The sequence below is a fragment of the Colobus angolensis genome, unplaced genomic scaffold (assembly GCF_000951035.1).
Source record: "Colobus angolensis palliatus isolate OR3802 unplaced genomic scaffold, Cang.pa_1.0 Scaffold382, whole genome shotgun sequence".
NCBI classification, from domain to species: Eukaryota; Metazoa; Chordata; class Mammalia; order Primates; family Cercopithecidae; genus Colobus; species Colobus angolensis.
In genome coordinates, this window is record NW_012117177.1 from 208398 (window position 1) to 233429 (window position 25032).

The 25032-nt window shown below is 44.9% G+C and overlaps 2 protein-coding genes across 5 annotated transcripts in view; both read right to left on the reverse strand.

Annotated features, from left to right (window-relative positions):
* Positions 1-1382: 1382 nt before the first annotated feature.
* On the reverse strand, positions 1383-2951 carry BEX1 (brain expressed, X-linked 1). 3 transcript variants are annotated; one of them, XM_011954394.1, is made up of 3 exons: positions 2845-2951; positions 2386-2464; positions 1383-2021 (listed from the first exon to the last, which is right to left on the reverse strand). In XM_011954394.1, exon 3 carries the CDS (start codon positions 2014-2016, stop codon positions 1630-1632), a length of 387 nt encoding a protein of 128 aa, XP_011809784.1. In that variant the 5' UTR covers positions 2017-2021; positions 2386-2464; positions 2845-2951; the 3' UTR covers positions 1383-1629. The 3 variants fall into 3 exon arrangements, with proteins under 3 accessions (XP_011809784.1, XP_011809783.1, XP_011809782.1); XM_011954393.1 differs by having other exon boundaries at positions 2386-2475; positions 2626-2851; XM_011954392.1 differs by having other exon boundaries at positions 2386-2943.
* An 11817-nt stretch (positions 2952-14768) lies between these two features.
* Positions 14769-25032, reverse strand: part of NXF3 (nuclear RNA export factor 3) — a 19066-nt gene continuing 8802 nt past the window's right edge. Inside the window, exons 2-20 of one of the 2 annotated variants that reach the window (XM_011954396.1) lie at positions 23622-23790; positions 23252-23405; positions 22528-22611; positions 22317-22421; positions 22112-22192; positions 21922-21991; positions 21677-21765; positions 21172-21281; positions 19537-19573; positions 19110-19178; positions 18975-19030; positions 18725-18832; positions 18546-18604; positions 18321-18436; positions 18183-18225; positions 17522-17594; positions 16582-16711; positions 15189-15249; positions 14769-14947 (exon numbers count right to left, since the gene is read on the reverse strand). In XM_011954396.1, coding sequence (XP_011809786.1) covers positions 15238-15249; positions 16582-16711; positions 17522-17594; positions 18183-18225; positions 18321-18436; positions 18546-18604; positions 18725-18832; positions 18975-19030; positions 19110-19178; positions 19537-19573; positions 21172-21281; positions 21677-21765; positions 21922-21991; positions 22112-22192; positions 22317-22421; positions 22528-22611; positions 23252-23405; positions 23622-23790 — 1565 coding nt within the window. In that variant the 3' untranslated portion in view covers positions 14769-14947; positions 15189-15237. Of the gene's footprint in view, positions 14948-15188; positions 15250-16437; positions 16712-17521; positions 17595-18182; positions 18226-18320; positions 18437-18545; positions 18605-18724; positions 18833-18974; positions 19031-19109; positions 19179-19536; positions 19574-21171; positions 21282-21676; positions 21766-21921; positions 21992-22111; positions 22193-22316; positions 22422-22527; positions 22612-23251; positions 23406-23621; positions 23791-25032 lie in introns of those variants that run through there. The other variant, XM_011954395.1, reaches the window with a different exon arrangement.

Consider the following 25032-nt stretch of genomic DNA (forward strand, 5'->3'; position numbering starts at 1 on the left):
AAAGATAACAAAATTCAAATTGTTGTGTAATAAATCTAATGCTTTTCTCGTGATCTCATCCTTTACATTTTAATGCTTCCCTGAACTGAATTCAGATATTCTTTATATTCTGCAAGTTATCATGGCTTTTAAGAATTGATACTGGCCAGGTGCAGTGGCTCACGCCTGTAATCCCAGCACTTTGGGAGGCCGAGGTGGGCGGATCACGAGGTCAGGAGATCGAGACCATCCTGGCTAACACGGTGAAACCCCGTGTCTACTAAAAAACACAAAAAAATTAGCCGGGCATGGTGGCGGCTAATAATGTGTATGAATCCACATTTTCAAGAAAGTCCCCTGGTGATTCTCACACAGGTGGCGGATTAGCATAGTTTTAGAAACACTGTGACATTACTAAATGAACCCAGTGTTCCTTTAGGAATGGCAAGTAATCTAAGTTACACATCCAACAGACATTTTAATCCTGAGAATAGGAGGTATGCTGGACTAGTGAGACCTACTTTGAGCACTCTGCTAAATATCTGAAGGGAAAATCTGAGGATGGGAGTCTTGCATAATAGGTGTGGATGGGAGAAAAAAAAAGTAAACACAGGTCTCACACAAATGACCTCATTCCAGTCATGTGAAGGAAATGCCACCCCCAATTTATACAAGTTCCTGGGTTTATTTACCTGGCTAAGAGATCCAAATTTGATCAGCAAGTATTTTTTTCTTTTTTTAAAAAAACTTTTAGGTTCCAGGGTACATGTGAATGTTTGTTACATAGGTGAATTCCTGTCATGGGCCGGGGGCAGGTGGGGGGGTTGTTGTACAGATTATTTCATCACCCAGGTATTAAGCACAGCACCCAATAGTTATCTTTTAGGTTCCTCTTCCTCCTCCCACTCTCCACCCCTACAGATCCCAGGGTGTTGTTCCCTTTTTTGTATTCATGAGTTTTCATTTAGCTCCCACTTATAAATGAGAACACACAGTATTTGGTTTTCTGTTCCCGCATTAGTTTGCTAAGGATAATAGCCTCCAGCTCTATCCATATTCCCACAAAAGACATGATTTCTTTATTTTTATGGCTGTATAATATTCCATGATGTACATATTCTTTATCCAGTCTCTCATTGATGGACGTTTATGTTGATTCCATGTCTTTGCTATTCTGAGTAGTGCTGATCAGCAAGTATTTATTAAGTGACTCTATTGCTTTCAAAGGTTATTTAAAAAGGTTTCCAATTCTTCTTAAATTACAGAAAATATAAAAAAATACATTAAGCCATCTAATAGAATGAGTTCCTATATTAATCTTTTGGTATATTTAATTTCAGTACTTTTCATGTATTAAGTAGATTAATATAAATTTTTAAACAAAAAAAGAATATAGAGATTGTTTTTTAAAGCTGCTTTATTAACTTCACAATATATAATGAGCATCTTTCCATGCAATAGGTAAAATTCTTCTGCTAACAAAAATCTTACAGACTGGTTCAAAAACACAATATTCAATTAGAAGCTGGTAATAGGAGACCCACGTAAACAAGTGACAGGTAAAGGTTTACAACAAGGGCACATCATGAACATGTAAATTTCGAAAGCAGGGGTCTGTCTCCCTAATAACTTTAGGGAAATCATCAGGATTCAGGGCATAAGGCAAAACTCATCGTGATGGTCATGGTGAGGGGGGTCAGTGCTGACTGCCCGCAGACTATGACTCAACTGCTTTTCCCTCAGCTTTTCCATCAGCTGTCTCACCTCCTCCCCAATCCTTTCCATATTCTCTTCCCTCATCCTTGCCTGTGGTTCTCCAAGCCTATGCATCATATCCCATCTATATTGCAGGATGGGCTGCCTAACGCGGAACCGCCTACGATTTCCTCTAGGCACACAGTATTCACCAGCATCCAAAGGGAGGGCCAAGGGCTCCCCTTTATTAGCAACTTGCTCCTTTTCTTCCTTTTCTTCATTTTCTTGATTGGTATTTTCCATGCTGAGATTGTTTACCGCTCGTTTCTCTTTGGACTCCATTACTCCTAGGAGACAAAAGGAGAGCGAAGGGGCTGAACAGCTGGTGAACGCTTCAGTACCGAGGACAGAGGCACGGATACTCATTTTTCAGGATTCCGCGTCATGGATATCAACATGTTTTGTTTTAATTTCATGTTTCCCACCAGAGAGGCTTAGTGCGCCCACTAGGGGGCCCCCATTCGAGCCCCCCCCACCAGCCCCAACGACCTCTCGTGTCTTCCCCTCCCTTCCCACAAACCCACCATTTTCCCTACAGATCCATCCCTAGATCTCGGCAGGCACCAAAATGGAGGACGGGAGATGGGGGAGTTGGGAGGGGACCACAGACTGGACTCTGCACCCGCCCCCACCACCGTCCCTCGCACTGACCTGGGCCTATCCTTGCAGTCTCCTCCTTCTCCCGATTCTCGCCGCGAGGTGCGCCGCCGGGACACTTGGCCCCGCAGACCTGCAGACGGGCTGGGGCGCGGGGAGCGGGGGCTGCTGCAGCGGAACACTAGCGAGGAACCGCGGGCACCCGGCTCCTTCTGCGCCCAGGGCCCTCCTCACTGCCAGCGCCCCGCGTCTCCCGCCCCCACCCTCGGCCGCCCCGCACCCCGTGATGTTCACCGTTTTCCTGCAAGGACTCGGGAATGGTTTTCCATCGCTCTTGGTTGCTCTGCTGCCCCTGGAGCCCCAGCCGCCCCTGCTTCCCCACCCCAGGGGACCACTATGTTCCCAAGAATGTTGGGTTGTGGAGAAAGCTGGCCGGGACCCCCTGCGCTGTTCTGCGCCCGTCAGGGAGCCGCCGCTGGCCTGGTCAGGGCGCGCCGGCCCGGGGGCCCTTACCTACTCCGCTTTTCCCCGGGCCGGATGCCAGCCCGCCGAGCGCAGGGCAGCGGGGAGCTGGTAGCTAGACGCGAGTGACAACTGCGCCGAAGGCTGCGTAGGTCTGCAGCTCCCGGTCACGTGAGGGCCGTGCGTCACCGCCAAGCTCACCCTCCTTCCCACCAACCCCCACGGGCCGGCGGCCACTCAACTGGTACTCCCCTCTTGGAACACACAAACACCCCCCTCCTCCCATCTGTGCGCGGTGCCCCAGTGCGCACAGCCCCGTCACTCATCTCCGTCCTCTCCAATCTGAGGGCCCACAAGTGGCATCATCGCCTTGCGGTTGGAGTTTACCCATCTTCAGTTACTTGGGAGGGTCTGTACCCTTCCTTTCCCCCACCCCAAACCCCCGGACCCTGGCCTTGGCCTTTTCTGCTTTCTCTCCTCTTCTCCCTGGCTATGTATATGCTTCCTAATAATTTCTCTTTAATTCCTTTTTAAAAATCAGCATGCTTCACAAAATTGAAAATAATCAAATTTTATTTTTGAAAGAAACACTTCAACCTGGGAAAGTAATATATTTATATATAGTTCATGTTCATCTATAGCACACAGAAAACATTTTCTCTGGGCTCCACACCATCATTTTTAAAGCATTCTCACTTGTTTGAAATTTTTATGGAAAAAAAGGAGAGAAAATTTTCCTGAACACAGTTGGTGTTTTCAAAATAATCTGTGAAGTAAATCTTCAGGAAACAGTTCTGTTGTCAGATGTTGGCCATTTTATGTAAATAATCTACCTTTTTATCCTTCTGAGACAAATTTCAAGTTTAAGAAACATTTTTATTTTATTCTATTATAATAAACATTCATTAAATATGAAAAAAACATTTGCTGACAACTAATGCCACCTGCTAAAATTAGTGGCTTTCACTGTTGATGGTTTGAAGATCTAAGCAAAAGGAAGAGCTATGAGGCCAAGGCAGGTTGAGTGATGCAGAGATAGAGCATCCCTGCCCTGACAAGAGGTTGGGAAGGTGCTGATCTTTCACTGTTGTATTACAGAGCTTCTTAATTCTTACATTCAGACTCCTAATTCTGTTGCTTACTCCAAAAATATAGATGGACAGGTGACCAAGGTGGTGACCTTAATATATCACTTTACCTCCTTCCTTCCATTTCTTCCCCAAATTCCCACCTAGTGACTCACTTCTGAGCATAATTGGGAGGTCTCTTCCCATTCTGGAAACCAGAATAGGGCTTTTCTACAGCTCTGTGGTGAGAGATTCCAAGAAAAGCCTAGAAGTAATTGAGGAGGTGGGAGGAGTGAGGAGCAGTTCTCAAACCTGCTTGCTCTCTTCTCTCTTTCACCCACCCCAGGGAAAAGCCTCTTTGGGACATTTTTGCTATCTTTCACCTGACTTTGTAGTGCAGAATACTGAGACCCTCACCCTAACTGTCTCACATCCAGGTCACCCAGAAGAGCCTCGTCTTGCTGCAGGGTCACTATCTGCCAGTCCATGCCCACTCTGATACTTCTTCATTTATGCTAGGGCCTGAGGAACACTCTCCACTGACCATTCTCACTATATTGGCTTTCTCAACTCAGAAGCCCATAATACTACTATTTCTTCTTTTTCTTCTTCTTTCTTCCTTCTTCCTTCTTCTCTCTCCTCTCTCCTCTCCCTTCTCTCCTCTCTCCTCTCTTCTTCTTCTTCTTCCTCATCCTCCTCCTCCTCCTCCTTCTTCTTCTTTTTCTTCTTCCTCTGTCTCTCTCCCTCTCTCTCTCTCTCATCACTTCTTCTCACTTTAGACATGTTTATTTTCCTTTGTTTTTTACCTTAGTACTCACCCATTGACCAACCCAGAAATGTGGCTATTATCCTTGAATCGCTCTACATTGTCCCTCATGTTCAAGTAATAACCAAGTCTGGTTAAGTCTCAATTTATTTATTTAATTATTTATTTATTTATTTATTTAGATGGAGACTCACTCTGTCAGCCAGGCTGGAGTGCAGTGGCACGATCTTGGTTCACTACAACCTCTGCCTCCTGGGTTCAAGGGATATTCCTGCCTCAGCCTCCAGAGTAGCTGGGACTACAGGTGCATGCCACCATGCTCAGCTAATTTTTATTTTTATTTTTATTTTTAGTAGAGATGGGGGTTCAGCCATGTTAGCCTCACTGGTTTCAAACTCCTGACCTTAGGTGATCTGCCAACCTCGGCCTCCTGATTGCTGGGATTACAGGCGTGAGCTACCCCACCCGGCCTCAATTTATCTTTTAGAAACAACTGTATGGAGATACAATTTACAATCCATAAGATTTGCCCATTTAAAGTGTAAAATTCAATGGTTTTTAGTATATTCATAGATACATGCAATCATCATCACAGTCAACTTTAGGATATTTTCATCACCTCAAAAAGCGACCTCCTGGCTGGGCACTCACACCTGTAATCCCAGCACTTTGGGAGGACGAGGCAGGTGGATCACGAAGTCAGGAGATCGAGACTATCCTGGCTAACACGGTGAAACCCCATGTCTACCAAAAATACAAAAAAATTAGCCAGGCGTGGTGGCGGGCTCTTGTAGTCCCAGCTACTCCGGAGGCTGAGGCAGGAGAATGGCCTGAACCCGGGAGGCGGAGCTTGCAGTGAGCCGAGATCAAGCCACTGCACTCCAGCCTGGGCGACAGAGAGACTTTGTCTCAAAAAAAAAAAAAGCGACCTCCTATTCTTTTGCTATCGCTCTCCTATTCCCCCATCCTCTTCATACCAAAGCAATTACTAATATGTTTTCTGTCTATACATCTCCCTATTTTGACATTTCATAGGAATAAAATTGTATAATATGTATTCTTTGGAAATTGGATTTTTTATTTAGCATGATGTTCTTAAGCTTTATGATTCCAATATGACTACTCATTTGAGGAATTGCCAAACTATTTTCCAAAGTGGCTGAATATTTTACATTCCTACCAGTAGTGTATGACGGTTTTGATTTCTCCACATTCTTGTCAACATTTGTTATTATCTGAAATTTTGATTCCAGCCATTTTAGTGGGGGTGAAGTGGTATATCATGGTGGTTTCTATTTGCGTATCCTTGATGACTAATAATGTGGTACATCTTTTCATGTGCTTATTGGTCATTTGTATATCCTCCTTGGATCAATGTCTATTCAGATCTTTGTGCACTTTTTATTTGAGTTATTTTTATTATTGAGTTGCAAGCGTTTTTATATATTCTAGACAGAAATCCCTTACTACATACATGATTTGCATATATTTTAGCCCATTCTGTGGAGTTTTTAATCACTTTCATAATGGTGCCTTTTGAAACACAATGGTGTTTGGCCAGGCACGGTGGCTCATGCCTGTAATTCCAGCAATTTGGGGGGCCAAGGCGGGTGAATCACTTGAAGTCAGGAGTTTGAGACCAGCCTGGCCAGCATGGTGAAACCCCGCCTTTACTAAAATTACAAAAAATTAACCGGGTGTGGCAGCACCTGCCTGTAGTCCCAGCTACTCAGGAGGCTGAGGCAGGAGAATTGCTTGAACCTCGGAGGTGGAGGTTGCAGTGAGCCGAGATTGCACCACTGCACTCCAGCCTGAGCCGCAGATCGAGACTCTGTCTCAAAAGAAAAAAAAAAAAAGAAGAAGAAAAGAAACACAATAGTTTTTAATTTTGATGAAGTCTAGATTATCTTTTTCTTTGCTGCTCCTGGTATTGGTGTCATATCTAAGAATCTTTTGAATTCAAGAGTCATTTGAATCTAAGAATCCTTTGTAATCCAAGGTCACAAATATTTATCCCTATATTTTCCTCTAAGAGTTTTATAGTTCTAGCTCTTCCAGTTAGGTCTTTGACTCAGTTTGAATTAATTTTTTATAAGGCGGGAGGTAAGAGTGTAACTTCATTCTTTTATATGTGGCTATCCAGTTGGCCCAGCACCTTTTGTTGAAAAGACTATTATTTCTCCACTGAATTGTCTTGGAACCTTTGTCAAAATTCAGTTGAGATTAGTCATGTTGTTTTACTTTTGGACTCTCAAAACAATTCCATTGGTGGCTCACGCCTGTAATCCCAACACTTTGGGAGGCCAAGGGGGGCAGATCACTGGAGGTCAGGAGTTTGAGACCAGCCTGGGCAACATGGCAAAACCCTGTTCCTACTAAAAAAAATAGACAAATTAGCTGGGAGTAGTGGAGTGTGCTTGTAGTCCTAGCTACTCAAGAGGCCGAGGCAGTAGAATCACTTGAACACAGGAGGTGGAGGTTGCAGTAAGCTGAGATCGTGCCACTGCACCCCAGCCCAGGTGACAGAATGAGACTCTATCTCAAAAAAATAAAATAAAATAAAATAAAACAAAAGCTAGAAATTATTAAGTGTAGTGAGGAAGGCATGTCAAAAGCCAAAATAGGGCCAGGTGTGGTGGCTCACGCCTGTAATTCCAGCACTTTGGGAGGCTGAGGTAGGCAGATTACGAGGTCAGGAGTTTGAGACCAGCTTGGCCAACATGGTGAAACGCTGTCTCTACTAAAAATACAAACATTAGCCAGGCGTGGTGGCGTGTGCCTGTAATCCTAGCTACTCAGGAGGCTGAGGCAAGAGAATCACTTGAACCCGGGAGGTGGAAGTTGCAGTGAGCCAGCACTGTGCCAGTGCACTCTAGCCTGGGCACAAAAAGGCAAAACATCCTTATTGCTAATATGGAGAAAGTTTTAGTGGTCTGAATAGATCAAACCAGCCACAACACTCCCTTAAGCCAAAGCCTAATGCAGAGCAAGGCATTAACTCTCTTCAGTTGTATGAAGGTTGAGAGAGGTGAAGAAGGTGCAGAAGAAAGCTCTGAATCTAGCAGAGGCTGGTTCACGAAGTTTGAGAAAAGACGTTATCTCTATAACATAACAGCACAAGGTAAAACAACAAGTGCTGATATAGAAGCTACAGCAAGTTACCCAGAAGATTTAGCCAAGATAATTGATGAAGGTGGCTACACTAAATGACAAATGTTCAATGTAGATGAAACAACCTTCCATTGGAAGAAGATGCTATCTAATACTTTCATAGCTAGTGAGAAGTCAATGCATGACTTCAAAGCTTTAAAGAACAGACTCACTCTCCTTAGGGGCTTATGCAGCTGGTGACCTGAAGTTGAAGCCAATGCTCATTGACCATTCTGAATATCCTAGAGTCCTAAGGAATTTTGCTAAATCTACTCTACTTGTGCTTTAGAAATGGAACAACCAACCAAGCCTGGATGACAGCATATATGTTTACAGCATGGTTTATTGAATATTTTAAATTAACTACTGAGACCTATTGCTCAGTAAAAAAGATTCCTTTCAAAATATTACTGCTTATTGACAATGTACCTAGTTATTGAAGAGCTCTGATGAAGATGTGCAAAGTGATCAATGTTGTTTTCGTAGCTGCTAATACAGCATCCATTTTGCAGCCCATGGATCAAGAAGTAATTTCGACTTTTGAGGTTTATTATTTAAGAAATACATTTCATAAGACAATAGCTGCCATAGATAGTGATTCCTCTTATGGATTAAGACAAAGTAAATTGACAATCTTCTGGAAGGGATTCATCATTCTAAATGCTATTAAGAACATTTCTGAATCATGGGAGGAGGTCAAAATATCAACATTAACAGGAGTTTGGAAGAAGTTGATTCCAATTATCATGGATGACTTTGAGGGTTTCAAGACTTTAGTAGAGGAAGTCACCGCGGATATGGTGGAAATAGCAAGAGAACTAGAATTAGAAATACAGCCTGGTCCGGGCACGGTGGCTCACGCCTGTAATCCCAGCACTTTGGGAGACTGAGGCAGGCAGATCACGAGGTCAGGAGTTCGAGACCAGCCTGACCAACATGGTGAAACCACATCTCTACTAAAAATACAAAATTTAGCCAGGCGTGGTGGCATGCACCCATAATCCCAGCTATTCAGGAGGCTGAGGCAGGAGAATGGCTTGAACCCGGGAGGTGGAGGTTTCAGTGAGCCAACGTCACACCACTGCACTCCAGCCTGGGTGACAGAGCAAGACTCCATCTCAAAAAGAAAAAAAAAAAGGTAGAGCCTCAAGATGTGAATAAATTGCTGCAATGTTATGATAAAACTTAAATGGATGAGGAGTTGTTTCTTATGGATGAGCAAAGAAAGTGGTTTCTTGAGATGGAATCTACTCCTGGTGAAGATGCTGTGAACAATGTTGAAATGACAACAAAGGATTTAAAATATGCCATGAACTTAGTTGATATAGCAATGGCAACGTTTGAGAAGATTGATTCCAATTTTGAAAGACGTTCTACTGTGGGTAAATGCTATCAAACAGCATCACATGCTACAGAGAAATCTTTCACGTAAGGCAGAGTCCATCAGTGGAGCAACAACTTCATTATTGGCTGGGCATGGTGGCTCACGCCTGTAATCCCAGAACTTTGGGAGGCCAAGGTGGGTGAATCACGAGGTCAGAAGATTGAGATCATCCTGACGAACACAGTGAAACCCCGTCTCTCCTGAAAACACAAAAAATTAGCCGGGAGTGGTGGCAGGCGCCTGTAGTCCCAGCTACTTGGGAGGCTGAGGCAGGAGAATGGCGTGAACCTGGGAGGTGGAGTTTGCAGTGAGCGGAGATCATGCCACTGCATTCCAGCCTGGGCGACAGAGCAAGACTCCGTCTAAAAAAAAAAAAAAAAAAAAAAAAAACTCTTCATTGTTGTCTTTTTTTAAATGTAAGAGTCAGAGGTCTCACTAGGTTGACCAGGCTGAACTCAAACTTCTGCAGTCAAGGGATACTCTCTCCTCAGCCTCCCAGGTATCTGGGACTACAGGCATGTGCCACTGTACCCAGCCATTGTTGCCTTATTTTAACAGATTGCCACAACCAACCCAATCTTCAGCAACCATCACCCTGATCAACAAGCAGCCGTTAACATTGAGGTAAGACCATTTATCCTTTCAGCAAAAAGATTATGACTCACTGAAGGCTTGGATGATCATTAGCATTTTTTAGCAATAAAGTGTTTTAAAATTAGGCTATTTACATTTTTTTCTTTTTTTTTCTTTTTTTTTTTTCTGAGATGGAGTCTCGCTCTGTCCCCAGGCTGAAGTGCAGTGGCACGATCTTGGCTCAGCACAAGCTCCACCTCCCAGGTTCACGCCATTCTTCTGCCTCAGCCTCCCAAGTAGCTGGGACTACAGGTGCCCGCCACCATGCCCAGCTAATTTTTTATATTTTTAGTAGAGACGGGGTTTCACCATGTTAGCCAGGATGGTCTCGATCTCCTGACCTCGTGATCCACCCGCCTCGACCTCCCAAAGTGCTGGGATTACAGGCGTGAGCCACGTGCCCAGCCTACATTTTTCTAAACATAATGCTATTGCACTCTTAATATACTATAGTGCAGTGTAAATATAACTTTTGAAATAATTTCAAAGGTATTACAAGAAAACTATAGAACAGTACCCCTTATGGATACTGATGCAAATATCCTCAAAAAAATACTTGCAAGCTAAATTCAACAAGATATTAAAAGGTTATACATGATGACCAAGTGGGATTTATTCCTGGAATACAAGTGTGCTTCAACATATAAAAATCAAGTAATGTAATGTACCACACTAACAGAATGAAGGGGGAAAATGCACATAATTATCTCAATTTAGAAAAAGCATTTGACAAAACTTATACCCTTTCACAATTGAAAACACTCAAGAAACTAGGAATAGAAGGAAATTATGTTAACATAATAAAGGCCATATATGAAAAACCCACAAGTAAATTCATACTCAATGGTGAGAGACTGAAAGGTTTTCCTCTAAGATTGGAATAAGAAAAGAATGCCCACTCATGCCATTTCTATTCAACACAGTACTGGAAGTCCTAGCTAGAACAATTAAGCAAGCAAAATAAGTAAAAAGGCATTCAAGAAATAAAATTAGTTAGTTCTGTTTGCAGTGGAAATAATTTTATACATGGAAAATCCTAAAGACTCCACCAAAAATCTGTGAGAAGTAATAAATGACTTCAGCAATGTTGATGGATACAAAATCAATACACAAGGCTGGGTGTAGTAACTCATTCCTGTAATCCCAGCACTTTGGGAGGCTGAGGTGAGAGGATTGCTTGAGGCCATGAGTTTGAGACCAGCCTGAGCAATATAGCAAGACTCTGATCTACAAAAAAATTATTTTAAAAATTAGCCACCTGTGGTGGTGCATGCCTATAGTCCTAGCAACTCAAGAGGCTGAAACAGGAGGATTGCCTGAGTGCAGGAGTTCAAGGTTACAGTGAGCTATGATCACACCACCACACTCCAGCCTGAGTGACAGAGTGAAACTCTGGCTCTTAAAAAAAAGTTTTTTACATTTCTATACACTAACAGTGAGCAATCTGAAAGAATAATTAAAAAACAATTTCATTTAAAGTACTTATGATTAAACTTAACCAAGGAAGCGAAAGACTTGTACACTAAAAAGTACAAAATGTTACTGAAAGAAATTTAAGAAGACAAATAAATGCAAAGACATCCTGTGTTCATGGATTAGAAGACATTATATTGTTAAAATATCAATACTACCCAAAGTGATCTATGGATTCAATGCAATCCCTATCGACATCACAATGATTTTCTTGCAGAAATCAAAATCTATCCTAAAATTAATATGGAAACTCAAAGGACCCGATTAGCCAAAACAATCTTGAAAAAGAACAAAGTTTGAAGTCTCCCACATCCTGATTTCAAAGCTTAATACAATGCTACAGTAATCAAAACAGTGGTACTGGCAGAATGACAGACATGTAAACAAATAGAATTGGTAGTCTAAAAACAAATCCTGGCATAAATGGTCAAATGCTTTTCAACAGGGTGCAAAGACTGTTCAGTGAGGAAAGTACAGTCTTTTCAACAAATGTTGTTGGGAAAACTGGATATCCACACAGGAAAGAATGAAGTTATACCCTTACATTATACCATAAACAAAAAATAACTCAAAATGGATGAAAGATAAAATTATAAGAGCTAAAAGCATGAAACTCTTAGCAGAAGACACAGGGACAAGCCTCATAATATTGGATGTCACAATGATTTCTTGGATATGACACTAGAAGAACAGGAAACAAAAGAAAATAACAGATAAATTGTACTACATCAAAATGAAAGACTTTTGTGCATCAGAGGATGTAGCAATGGAATGAAAAGGGAAAATATTTTCAAATCATATATCTGATAAGAGATTAATATCTAGAAAATATAAAGAACTCCTACAACTCAGCAAGAACAACAACAGAAAACAACCCAATTCAAAAATGGGCATAGGACTTAGACATTTCTCCAAAGAAGACATACAAGTAGCAATAAACACATGAAAGATTTTAAGTGTGTTTTGGATAAAGAGCCAAGAGTGTGGCTGGATACCTTTTGCTAAAGACATTTAATGTGTGATTAATAAATCCAATCAATCCTCTAAGCCCAATCGAGGAAAAATATATAGTATCCAGAAAGGATCTGTGGATAACCCTCTTGTCTGATGGCATGGATCCCTTTGACACACACAGGAGACCCACAAGGTTTTTGTAGAAGAACGTTATACCACTAAAAACACTGCCAGCTTGACCTGAAGAAAACAAAAAAAGGGAAAAATGAAAGAAAGCTATCAGACATCTAGGATTCTACAGGCAGTAAAAAGGATGATAGAGTTACTTGACTGTTAACATCTGACATCCTTTAAGATAAAGGAAGACTCAGAGGGCAGAGCCATGGATACAGAGGAGGAGGCCAGTAGAGCAGTGATGCCTTTGTGGCCCAGACAATAAACCATCAAGCCACAGAGGGTAATTCTCAGGCCTTGAAACCCTGCCAGGTTTCTGTTTTTTGTTTTTTGAGGCAGAATCTCACTCTGTCGCCCAGGCTGAAGTGCAGTGGTGTGATTTTGGCTCAGTGCAACCTCCACCTCCCGGGTTCAAACAATTCTCCTGCCTCAGCCTCCCGAGTAGCTAGGATTACGGGTGCCTGCCACCATGCCTGGCTAATTTTTGTATTTTTAGTAGAGATAGGGTTTCACCATGTTGGCCAGGCTGGTCTAAAATTCCAGACCTGAAGTGATCCACCTGCCTCGGCCTCCCAAAGTGCTGGGATTATAAGTGTGAGTCACCGCGCCCAGCAAAACCCTGCTAGGTTTCAAACATGCTTGAATCAGTGACTGCTTTTATTATTTCATATTCTCCCCTTCAGAATGGGGATGTGTATTCTATACCTGTCCTGCCAATGAATTTTGGAAGCAGGTTGCTTGTTTTCTGGTTTTACAAGTCCACAGATGGAAAGGAATTTTGCCCCTACATGGTTCATAGATCAGATTTCACTCATACCTGATTTAGATGATATTTGGGACTTTCTGAGTTGACGGTATTTAGACAGGGTATTTGACTTACAGCTGATGCTGGAATGCATTAACTTTTGGATATGGTGGGACGGGGTGAATGTATTTTTCACATTAGATGGATAGGAATTTTCAGGGGCCAGAGGGTACAATGTAGGAGGTTGAAGAGTGGCCTCCAAAAGATATGTCACCTGGAACTTCAGAATGGGACTTTATTTGGAATAAATGTCTTTGCAGATATTAATGTAGGGATCTAGATATGAAATTACCCTGGATTAGGGTGAACTATAAATCCAGTGAGTGACTTTGAAAGGGAAAGAAGACACTGAAAAAAAGACAATGTGAAGATGGAGGCAGAGATACCAGTTATGCTGCCACAAGCTAAAAATCAGCAGCAGCAACCAGAAGCTGGAAGAGGCAAGGAAGGATTCTCCGCTAGAGCCTTTGGACGGAGCATGGCCCTACTGGCATCTTAATTTTGGATTTCTGACCTCCAGAACTGTGAGAAAAGAAATCTGTGCAGTTTTAAACCACCTAGTTTGTGGTACTTTATTATGGCAGCTCTAGGAAACTACTACGTCAATACAGACACGATTCCCCACATGCACATGTGCGTGCACATACACAATGTTATTTTTCTGAAAATAAGTTTTTAGCTTTTTCTTCTAAATTACCATCTTATCTCAATGACTGCAGTTATGTTTTTGTAGTTATTATAGTTGGATAGCTTTTCATAGATTTTCGGGGGGCCACTGCAATTGCTTTTTATTTTTTACTTTGAAATTATTATTACTACTATTTTGGAGACAGGGTCTTGCTCTGTCACCCAGGCTGAAGTGCAGTGGTGCAATCTCAGCTCAGTGCAACCTCTGTTTCCTGGGTTCAAGCGATTCCCCTGCCTCAGCCTCCCAAGTAGCTGGGACTACAGGCATGTATCACCATACCTGGCTAATTTTTGTAGTTTTAGTAGAGACAAGGTTTCACCATTTTGGTCAGGCTGGTCTCGAACACCTGACAAGTGATCTGTCTGCCTCAGCCTGCCAAAGTGCTGGGATTACAGGCTTGAGCCACCGTGCCTGACTGCAATTGCTTTTTATAACGATTTGAGATTGATACCACTTTCCCTTCTCTCTACTGATTTCTTTATATATGAAGACTATTAATCCTATGTCCATCATATATGTGGGCAATTTTTTTTCCCAGGTTTTCGTGCATTCTTTAATGTTATTTTTCCCCAAATGGGTTGTTTTTAAATTTGAATAGATTTGTATGGCTAAGAAAGTAATAATGTTCTCTGCATAAAAAATATCTTACTTGATGGACTAGGGACATAGAATATTAGCCTCCAGGTTTAACCGGGTTAGAGAGCACTCCCCACCTTGGAAGCCACATGGCCCTCTGGAGCACAGCTCTGTCCTAAGGGTGGGTCCAAGATTTGAGACTCTACTCTACGATTTCCCAGGAATTACTCATTCTCTCTGAATATTCCTTTCCTTTTCCGTAGAACAGAGATTATAATGCCTGACTCAAATGGATTTTGCAGGGATTTGACATAACAAGCAACATCATTCTTTATTGTGAAAAGAAACAGAGATCCTGGGGGTGACAGGGGTGGACAAGCGCACAGAACTGGCCCCTTTGGAAGGATGAGAGTCAGCCCTGTGAGTTGGGCTTTGGCTTCTTAGCCGGAGCCAGATCTCCTGGTTCAGTCACAGCGAAATACATCTATTGGAATAAAAATACAGGGAAGATGATGAGGCTGAAGATTATGACACTTAAGGATTTCCTCTTAGGGCTTTGTTTTCAGAATCCTAGGTCAGGCTATGTGAGGGCCTTCTCTGGGATCTTGCCCTTGGCCGAGAGGAAGTGCAGGAGGGAGCTGGGAGATCAGCAGAGCCGGAAGCCCAAAGTTCCATCCCCAGGTCACCCAACCTCTGCTCACTTGGCCTGAATTCCTAGACCTCACCTTGGGCCGTGCAAGAACATGAGGAGCTCGGACGTAGTCACACTGGTTGTTATGAAGGCAGCTGTGGTGAAGGAAGGACAGGTAACATCCATTAAGACCCAAGTGGAGACACTCTGACAATACAATGCCATTTCTTAATCTATGCAACAGAAACATGTCTGTGTTTTCTGGAATTTATTGCAGCAGAAGGAACCCTGTGAAAAGCCAAGTGCCTACCAACCCTGAAAAGCGAAATATCTACCAACAAAGGAACAGGATCCACGGAACTGTGAAAGGAAAATAAATCGTGGGATCCCAAAATCACTAAGCTAAAGGCAAAAGTCAAGCTGGCAACTGGGTCATGCAAACCTGCCTCCTCTTTCGGTTCCTAAATAAGATGGCTATAAGATGAAAAGCTACACGCCTCCCCCATATTTTGTCCGCAAGGAAATTTCTCGTGAGCTGCAAGATCTTTACTGTAAGGTGTTTCTATTAAAATTTCACCACGACAATGTAAATTGATAGCTTATCTTTACAGGTACAGTCACCCCCCTGTCCACCAGCCACAAATGCATATCTGATTGCTCCCCCGCCCCATTTTGTCTATGTCATCTTTATATAAAAAAATGCAGATTCACTGAGCCAGACAAAGGCATGAGTAACTATCTTTCCCCACCCTCCCCCTTACATGAAAATTGTGTACTTCTCAATATTCTACCCTTTCCCCTTTAAATCCGGAGTCCTCAAAGTCATCTTTGAAAGGCATAGACCTGTCTCCCGGGCACATGTCCTTAACTTTGGCAAATAAACCTCCTACAATGATTGAGACTTGTCTCGTCATTTTTCTCAATTGACAGAATTCAGAGAAGTACTGTACACCTGTTCAAAATAACTAGGTAGCTGAATATATACCAAAAGGGAAATGTACAGTTTGATACTGAGTGAAATAAAGAAGCAAAGCCAACCATCTGCAAGTTTCCATTATTCATTCCCCTGCTCCTCCCAGTGCATACCAATCACTAATCACCATACACACCCAGCACTCACTTCTTTTTTTTTTTTTTTTTTTTGAGACGGAGTCTTGCTCTGTCACCCAGGCTGGAGTGCAGTGGCACAATCTCAGCTCACTGCAAGCTCCACCTCCTGGGTTCACACCTTTCTCCTGCCTCAGCCTCCCAAGTAGCTGGGACTACAGGCGCCTGCCACCACGCCCGGCTAATTTTTTTTTCTATTTTTAGTAGAGACGGGGTTTCACTGTGTTAGCCAGGATGATCTCGATCTCCTGACCTCGTGATTCGCCCACCTCGGCCTCCCAAAGTGCTGGGATTACAGGCGTGAGCCACCACGCCCAGCCCAGCACTCACTTCTGAGACAACTGGTAGTTCATCCCTGACTGGACAGAGAAAACCTGCACCATTTTCTGCTGCTCCTGGGAGAAGGCAGGCACGCTGGAGAAGGCTGTGGGCACTAGGGTGAACAAGGCACTCTGGGTCCTTTGGTGGCTGGTATCCCGCACAAAGAGCTTGTCATTCACAATGCACAGACTGGAGGAAAAATGGGCCATCAGGTAGCTGGAGAGAAAGACATCTCCCCACCCCCTACAAGGATCTTTTCCTACTGTTCAGAAACCTGATTTCTTCGATACCTCTACTGTGCCTGCCTCCTAGCTTTTTGGCTGGTACCCTCTCACCCTTCCAGAGCCCACCTTTGGAGAGATTGCCTACATGCTTCACCAGTTTTGCAGGTTTACCTACAACCCAAGGATGGTTTTACACTCACATTTGCCCTTTACAATAGCCCAAGGGAATAGACAGTGTAATCACCAGTTTCAAAGGAAGATTCTGAATTACAAAGAGGTCATATGCCTTGACCAAAGTCACAGTGAGTATTGCATCAGGAAAGAACTCATACTCTGACTCCAGAGCCCAGACAGTTTTAAAAATTTTTTCAATACAGGGTCTCACTCAGGCTGGAGTGCAGTGATGTGATCTAGGCTCACTGCAGCCTCAACCTCCTGGGTTCAAGACCCTTCCACCTCAACCTCCTGAATGGCAGGATGCTAGATGCACACCACCACACCCAGCTAATTTTTAGTGTTTTTGTAGAGACAGGGTCTCACTGTGTTGCCTAGGCTGGTCTCAAACTCTTGGGCTCAAGCAATACTCCCACCTTCAGCTTCCTAAAATACTGGAATTACAGGCATGAGCCACTGCTCCTGGCCCATACTCTTAACTATTACACTAGACTGTCGGTTTTTTACAACATTGAGAACACCCCGAGGACTGCACCACCACATTCCCACACCACTGGCCCCAGGCTGGGATGGGTGCTCCCACCCACAACACAGCACTAACCTGGAACTGCTGCCAGGGGTAGTGATGAAGGTCCGGGAGAAGGCAAGAACAGAACCCTGAGACTGTCCTTCCACTTCAAAGACAACAAACAACATTGCCTTAGAGTTGCACAGGTTTTACATGTTCACATGGTGTTCCCCAATCAGTCTTGCTTGACACTCACCCAGAAGGGGGCCAGACCAGGATAATTGCTCACTTGGAGTCAGGCAGATGTGGTAGGAATGGGGAGGGCAAGAACAGGAATAATCCACTCCCAGTGATAGGGCCCTTATCATGTGTGGGGCCCTGTGAAAACCACAAGTTCACTTAATGCCTATTTCACAGTAGCCCAAGAGATGGGTTATTATTAGCCCCATTGTGCAAATGAAGGAAGTGAAGGGTTAAGTAACTAGCACAAGTTCACAGAGTAAGGACCTGGGATGAGAGCTGTCAAACTCCATAGTCTGTGTCCTTAATGCAAGCCTGAGTTGTGCAGGGCAGACAGGCGTGGACCTAGGTCAGATCAGGGTGGTTTGTGGGCAGAGTTGGGGTAGGAAAACACAGAGGGAACAAGAGGAAGGAAAGGAATGAAATCAGGGAAGCTGGGGGAGTTCTGAGAGGGAGCCCAGCCAGGGGGAGGGAGCAGCGGGGGATCTGGTGAGGGGACTGTACAGACACTCACCTTCCTTGAACACCCCATTGACAGAAAAGCAGAGCATCCATTCCTGAAAGGGAAGGGCTCAGATGCTCAGGATCCCCTTTAACCTCCTACCCACCTCTGGCTCTCTGGGCCTGCCCGAGGGAGGAAGCAGGTGCTCACCGTCTGGCACCACATGTCCACCAGGATGGAGCTGAGGTCATGCTGAGTTTTGGGCAACGCACTGAGGGAGTCCACAATGTCACGTTTTGTGTGCCTCAGCAGTTCCCCCTTCAGGTCTGTAGAGGAGAAGAGAAGCAAGGATTTGGGGAACTGCCACACCTCGGTTGTGTGATTGTTCCTGTCACACCCCCTTACCCTGCCCAGTCTTCTCCATCGTGCACTTACAGGGGTCCTTGAGTGTCTTCATATTCCTGCTATCCTCAAAGTACTTGCGCAAGCTGTTCCTAGGAGAAAAAGAGGAGCAGGAGTGGGTGGTCCGGCCAGTGCAGGCATTTCCAGGAGTTGGTGTCTTTCTGCAGGGGAGTCACACGGCCCCAGACCAGGGTCTGAGCTATAATACTCACGGGGCTGAGTCCTCAGGGTTGAAGGGAATGCTCAGGGAGAAGCAAGCCTCATCATGGTAAGCACTAAGGAGACCCTGTCGATCTCCAGAGTCATAGATCAAGTAATACCTGTTGGGGACCAGTAAGGATAGGCTACCTCTGTGGCCTGGGTGCCAAATGAGACTTAAAAGTCTCACTGTGGGCAGACTTGCACTTGGGTAACCTCATCTGACCTAACCCTCTCTTGCCTCAGATTCCCAGGGATACTTACTGCTGCAGGAATTGCAGGACCAGATTCTTCAACATCTCAGATCCAAAGAAGCTTCCCTGGAATAAAGAGTCCCCAGGACCACAGATGGTACCTCCCCTTTCTCATGCACCACCCTGCTGGATCCTCTCTTCTCACCTTACAGGTTGGTAACATCTTGTGGGCTTCAGTACCACACAGAGTTGGTCTGGGTGACTGCTGGCCGTCCTGGAGAAGGCAAGAGGGAGTCAATAGTGCAAAGTCGGGAGGTGGCACTGGATAATTAGGGAAAAGGAAAGACCCAGGAGAGGGTGCGATCAGAAATCAGGTGTGAAAGCATTCTGGAAATTACATGGGCAAGACTACAGTCGGGATTGCCGCCACCTGAAGGCTATTGTGAACTTGTGTGAAGAAGCTCCACAGGCTCTGCCAATTTCCCACATGGGACTGTATCACCTTCCCCCTCCCTTGAGGTTTAAGGGTTAGATCCATAAATGTAACTGGGACAATATCTAAAGGGGTTTGGGGCAGTTGGGGGCAGCATCAGTCCCAATTAGGAAAGTCAGTGATCAAGAAATACGCTTACCAGGCATAATAATTTGGGGAACAATTCCAGGATGGAGCTGCCGAAAATCAAAACAAAATGGACAACAGTAAGCGAAACTGTGGAGCTGTCCTCCTCATGGGAGCAATCACACCTACATCAGAGACAGAGTGCAATGTGTCCACCTACACTCCGGAGTCCCTGCCCCTGCAGCCCTGGGCAGCATTGAGAGCCCAGGCTTCAGGACTTTCTTCTCCTCCCTCCATCCCTCTCTCACTTTTGTCCAGGTCCCCACTGAAGGCTCCATAGGGAGCAGGAAATGGGGTGGGAGCCCAGGGCTCTGCTACCTCACTGGGTGTCCATCAATCTGCCTGGCCTGGCCCTGTCCAAGACCAGGTCAGCTCTTAGGGATGGCCCAGGATGCTGGGACAGGGAGGGGGGTGATGCAGGCTCAGGAGGCAGGAAGGGGAAAGCAGGGGGATGATGGCAGAAACGGGGTGAAGGTAGGGGAGGGAGAGACAGGTGAGACATAGGAGAGGAGAGACAATGGAGAAACAGGATGCAAAGCAAAGGGAAGGGAAAGATGCTCTACCATGGTGGTGGAGTTCAAGGAGGAAGGGGGAAGAAAAGGGCGCCCCTGCTGCAGCCCTTTCCCTCACCACCCCCAGCTGATCCTGGGGACGGAGGCAGGTAAGGAAAACATGCACCTGTTAGGCTGGGGCCCACTGGATGCAGCTGGAGCCTTTCTCACCTGTGTGAGCTCAGTCTGAGCTAGGCATGGGAAATGGAGGAGTAAAGGGTCAGGCCCTAGCTCAGCATGGGGTTCAGAGTCTGGGGACCCCCTCTCCCGACCACAGCATTCTCTTTTGATGGTCCCTGACACCTGTGCCCCTCTGTGCTGACGCCTTGACCGAGGAATGCTACCTGTCTTGGGCTACCCAGGACTCCTCTGAGGGCCCAGGCAAGACAATGTGAGTTGTGGAGGGAAGGAGAGGCAATGCCCCGAGAGGCCTGTCTCCTCAACCTCCTCTGCCCTTTGCCTTCCACTCCTGCCTCGGGAAGGTGGCCCACTTTTGGTCCCCTGACTCAGGAAACCCAGGTTTCTCCCTGAGGAGGGCCCAGCTCCTGGCATTGGGCCAGAGAAGAGATGGCATGACAGCAGCCACCCAGGGCCTCAGCCCTCAGTATGGGGCAGGGAAGCCCCCATGCCAGCTCAGGACGGGTGGGAGAACCTATTTGGAGCAAGAGAAGGAGAATCCCCTTCAGGACAGGGGAGGGAAACCCTGTCTCAGCATGGAGGCAGGAAGGCCTGTCTCAGCATGAAGACCTGGGCTGGAGGACTCTTCTGGGTCCGGGGCACCAGCACCTGAATACTGCTGGTCCTGGGGAAGTGGGGGAGCCCCACTTCCTGTTGCACACTCACAGAGGGCACGCTGAAGGAGGCTGGGTGGAGACAGGCGGGAAATGCATCCCAGAGCAGGTGAAAAGGGCAGCATGTCAGATGAAGGAAAGGAGACCTCTAAGCACAGATGAGTGAGTGACACAGAGAGAGGAGTGGGGCGAGGGGGAAGTAGAGGGTCTGTGGTCCTCCCAGAAGACCAGTGCTGCCTCCTCCTGCAGAAGGGCACTATCAAGCACAGGTCAGGGCCCCAGGCGGTGACAGAGGGTATGACTGACTTTATGTTGCTGGAGTTATCCGAGAAGGTGGTGCACACTGGGCTTCTCTCCGCACCCTTCTCTCCTGGCTCTATCCCTTTCCATTTGTCCATCTCTTCTGGAAACATCACCTGCAATTATGCAGAAGAACCACATAGACTCAGGAAAGAGCACCTGGAGGGCCCTGCACCCTCAGTCTCCTCCCTTGCCAACAAATCCACTTTCTTGCCTCTTGTCACTACCCTAATGAACCCTCCTCCCCCTTTTTCTTCAAAGAACTATCTGAGTATTACACCTCATTTTATTTTTCAAGAAATTCAGCTTGTTAATGTCGGGGGCCTTTGGCATAATGTCAAGCTTCTGGTAGGCTTTGTTGCTGTTTGGGTTCAAGGGCAAAAACTATGGTGAGGAATGAATTAAGAATTAAGAGTGAAGGCCCCCAACAGGGGATATCTTAGACCAATTAGCCTCCTAGCTAATCTCTTCCACCTTCACCCTCAATCACAGCATGAGCCTAAGGCCTCACCGTAGGTATGTTCTCTTCATGGACGTGCAGGGAGGCAGCCATGCACTTTCCAGGATTCGACGCCATTTTAGTATTACGGGTCATCATGTCTCCAGAAAGCAGAGAGGAGAAAATCAGAAGTCTGAGAGGGACCCGCCTGGTACAGCATCAGCACTAACTCCTCCCCAAGTTGCCAACTCTAAATCTCCATCTCACACAGACACCTCTGCCCTCATCTGCCATAGAATTACTGTTATCAGCCATACCTGGGTAAAAGGGGAGTCTCTGGATATCAAGAGCTTCCTGGGCGACATCACACTGTTGGTTCATGGCCAGCTACAGAGTATAGAGATGGTTTTCAGAGGCTCTGAAGTTGAGGTGGTGAAGGGGGCAATAGGTGGGCAAGAAGCAGTGGGTCTGGCTTTGTGTGAACAACTTGCCGTAAGTCTCTATTACCTTTATCTGCTCCACCTTTTCTGACTTCAGCTCCTTCTGCGCAAAGTGGGGTATACCAGCAGGGCTGACAAAGATTGATATCTGCAGAGAACCCAAGAGGGGCTGAGTAAGCACTAGGAACTCTGAGCCCCAAGATCAAGTAAGACCTCACACTTGCTCTGCCCTCTTGCTCGATGCTAGCCCTGGTCATTCACTTGACACACACCTTTTCATTATCCTCATCCCAAATCTTGCCACTGACATTCTTCAGTGCATAGGCAATGCTGGCATTCTCCACAAAGAAGCTGGCATGCATGTTTTCATAGTGAAACTATAGGGAGAGTTGCAAGAGAAATAAAATATGAGTCCAGAGTCTCTGCTCATCCAGTCCCTAATCTGTCCTGTTTTCTCTCGTCTGCCTCACGGTCCTTTCTTACCTCAACTGGGATGAAGGGTACACTGCATTCGTTCTGAAGCAAATTCAGCAGCCACTTCTCATTGTATTTTATGCCGAAGGGAACCTATGAGTGAAAGAAAGAATGAGTGAGGAAAGGAGACTGACATAATGGAATTAAACATTAAAATTGGACCCAAATATGTTCCTTTCAGACTTTAAAATAGTTGAAGATAGGACAACATCCATTATTGCTAACTTATGTATTTCATTATTATGTCATTCATCATTTCTAATATCTATTATTTCTAAGCACACATGAATTTCCTAAACACCCTTTCTTACTATTCAGTTTTCTTAAAATAATCAATTTAAGATGTTTAATACGAGCTTTCTTTTATAAAGTCCCACAAGAGTCTACCTAAGGCAGACTAGGCCTGCCCCTTTGACAAGGACCCCACTAATTCAACCCCTCACACCCTTAGTTTGAGCCAAACTGAAGCATCTGGTGTGGAGATACTCTATCTCCTTAGCATTCGTTTCCTCCTTTGATTGTAAATGACCTCTTCTGTTCTCTCTGCAGTCAGTTTCCTTTACATTGCTTCTCTGAATTTACTCTTAGATGATCTAGGATGTTAACTCCTAGTAATAAAGGACAGATTACAAACTTTCCTGCCCTTACAAAAGGATCTAGTGTCTACACAAATCCAACACAGTTCCCCCTGTTCTCCTTCAGAACATTAGATCCATTTTGCCAGGACACTCACTGTGATCTTGAACCAGCTCCCTAAGGTCCCATCTGGCATGTTCCCCTCCATTCTTCTCTCTGGAGGTTTTTGCTCTCTCTCCATGTTAACATGGGTTTGGTCTTGTTTACGAAAACTGCCTTTCCGATTATAGGGTGAAATAGCGTAGGGGGCGCTGTGAGCAAGTGGAGAAAAGGTAGTTCGCATATGCTCTGAAAGTCTTTTACACACATTTGATCCACTGATACCAGGGCTACAATGAAGTTTGCTCAACCATTAATCGAGTTCTGTCATTCCTCTCTCTGTCAAGTTGGAAAGAACGACATATTCAGCTACATGGTTATGTATTTCATCGGCTGGTACATTCCAGCCATGCTGACTAGTCACTTACTATCTTACTGAAGAGTCCATGTGGGCACCATGCATTGCTGCTTCTCCATCTTGCTGCTGATGGGATGAAGAATGCATGCCAGGACTGACTTTTTCAGACCTACTGCTCAATCTCCTTTGGTAAATATCCGAACATCTTGCTCTTCTTTGAGCAACTTGATCAGTGTGACCTTAAATTGAGAACAGCACATCAACACTTAGAATACCAGAAAAAAATCTTGGGAAAATATAATGGATAATGAAAAAATTCACTGATGTTTGTTTGTTTGTTTATTTGTTTATTTATTTATTTATTAGAGTCAAGATCTGGCTCTATTGCCAGACTGTAGTGCAGTGGCATGATCACTGCTCACTGTGGCCTTGTCCTCTATGGCTCAAGAGATCCTCCCACCTCAGCCTCCCAAGTAGCTGGGACTACAGGCACATGCTACCACATCTGGCTGATTTTTTTTTTTTTTTTTTTTAGAAATGGGGTCTTCCTGTGTTGCACAGGCTGGTGATTTTTATAATCTAGAAAGAAGTCTATAACAGTGCCAAAAAAGTTGAGACTTCACTATAGTTTCACCTCCTGGGAGATGAGAGTTGGGGAACATTCACAGCCAAGGAGAAAACAAACACAGCAGAAAGGGTTTGGGTTTGGGTGATGCTGATCTATGATGATAGTCCTTGCTCTGCCCTTTTCAGTCTGGGTAACCTGGAACAAATTGCTTATCATTTCTAACCCTCAATTCCCACCTCTACTTGGAGAATAATAAAATCTACCCTAAAAGCTTGGTATTATGGCTCAAGGGTCAAAGGCAAGTTCCCTGCCTCAAGGAAGAATCAGATAAATGAAAACATTGCTGAAGAAAATATCCAGAATGAATCTTGGAGAGACATAATTATGGAAATTAATTACCAGAAGAGTGAAAGAGAGAATTTAAAAAGAGTGGTAAGCGCAGCCGGGCGCGTTGCCTCTTGCCTATAATCTCAGTACATTGGGAGGCTGAGGCGGATGAATCACGAGGTCAGGAGATCGAGACCATCCTGGCTAACATGGTGAAACACCATCTCTACTAAAAATACAAAAAATTAGCCGGGCTTGATGGCGGGCACCTGTAGTCCCAGGTACTTGGGAGGCTGAGGCAGAAGAATGGAGTGAGCCCAGGAGGCGGAGCTTGCAGTGAGCCAAGATCGCACCACTGCACTTGAGCCTGGGCAACAGAGCGAGACTCTGTCTCAAAAACAACAACAACAACAACAACAAAACATGTGGTAAGCATATCTAATACTACTTCTCCACCTTCTCCACTGTTCCCTCTCCTTATTTCTGGGACTCAAATTCCAGACCTCCAGGCCAGGCTGGTCTCAAATTCCAGACCTCAAGTGATCTGCCCACCTTGGCCTCCCAAACTGCTGGGATTACAGGCTTT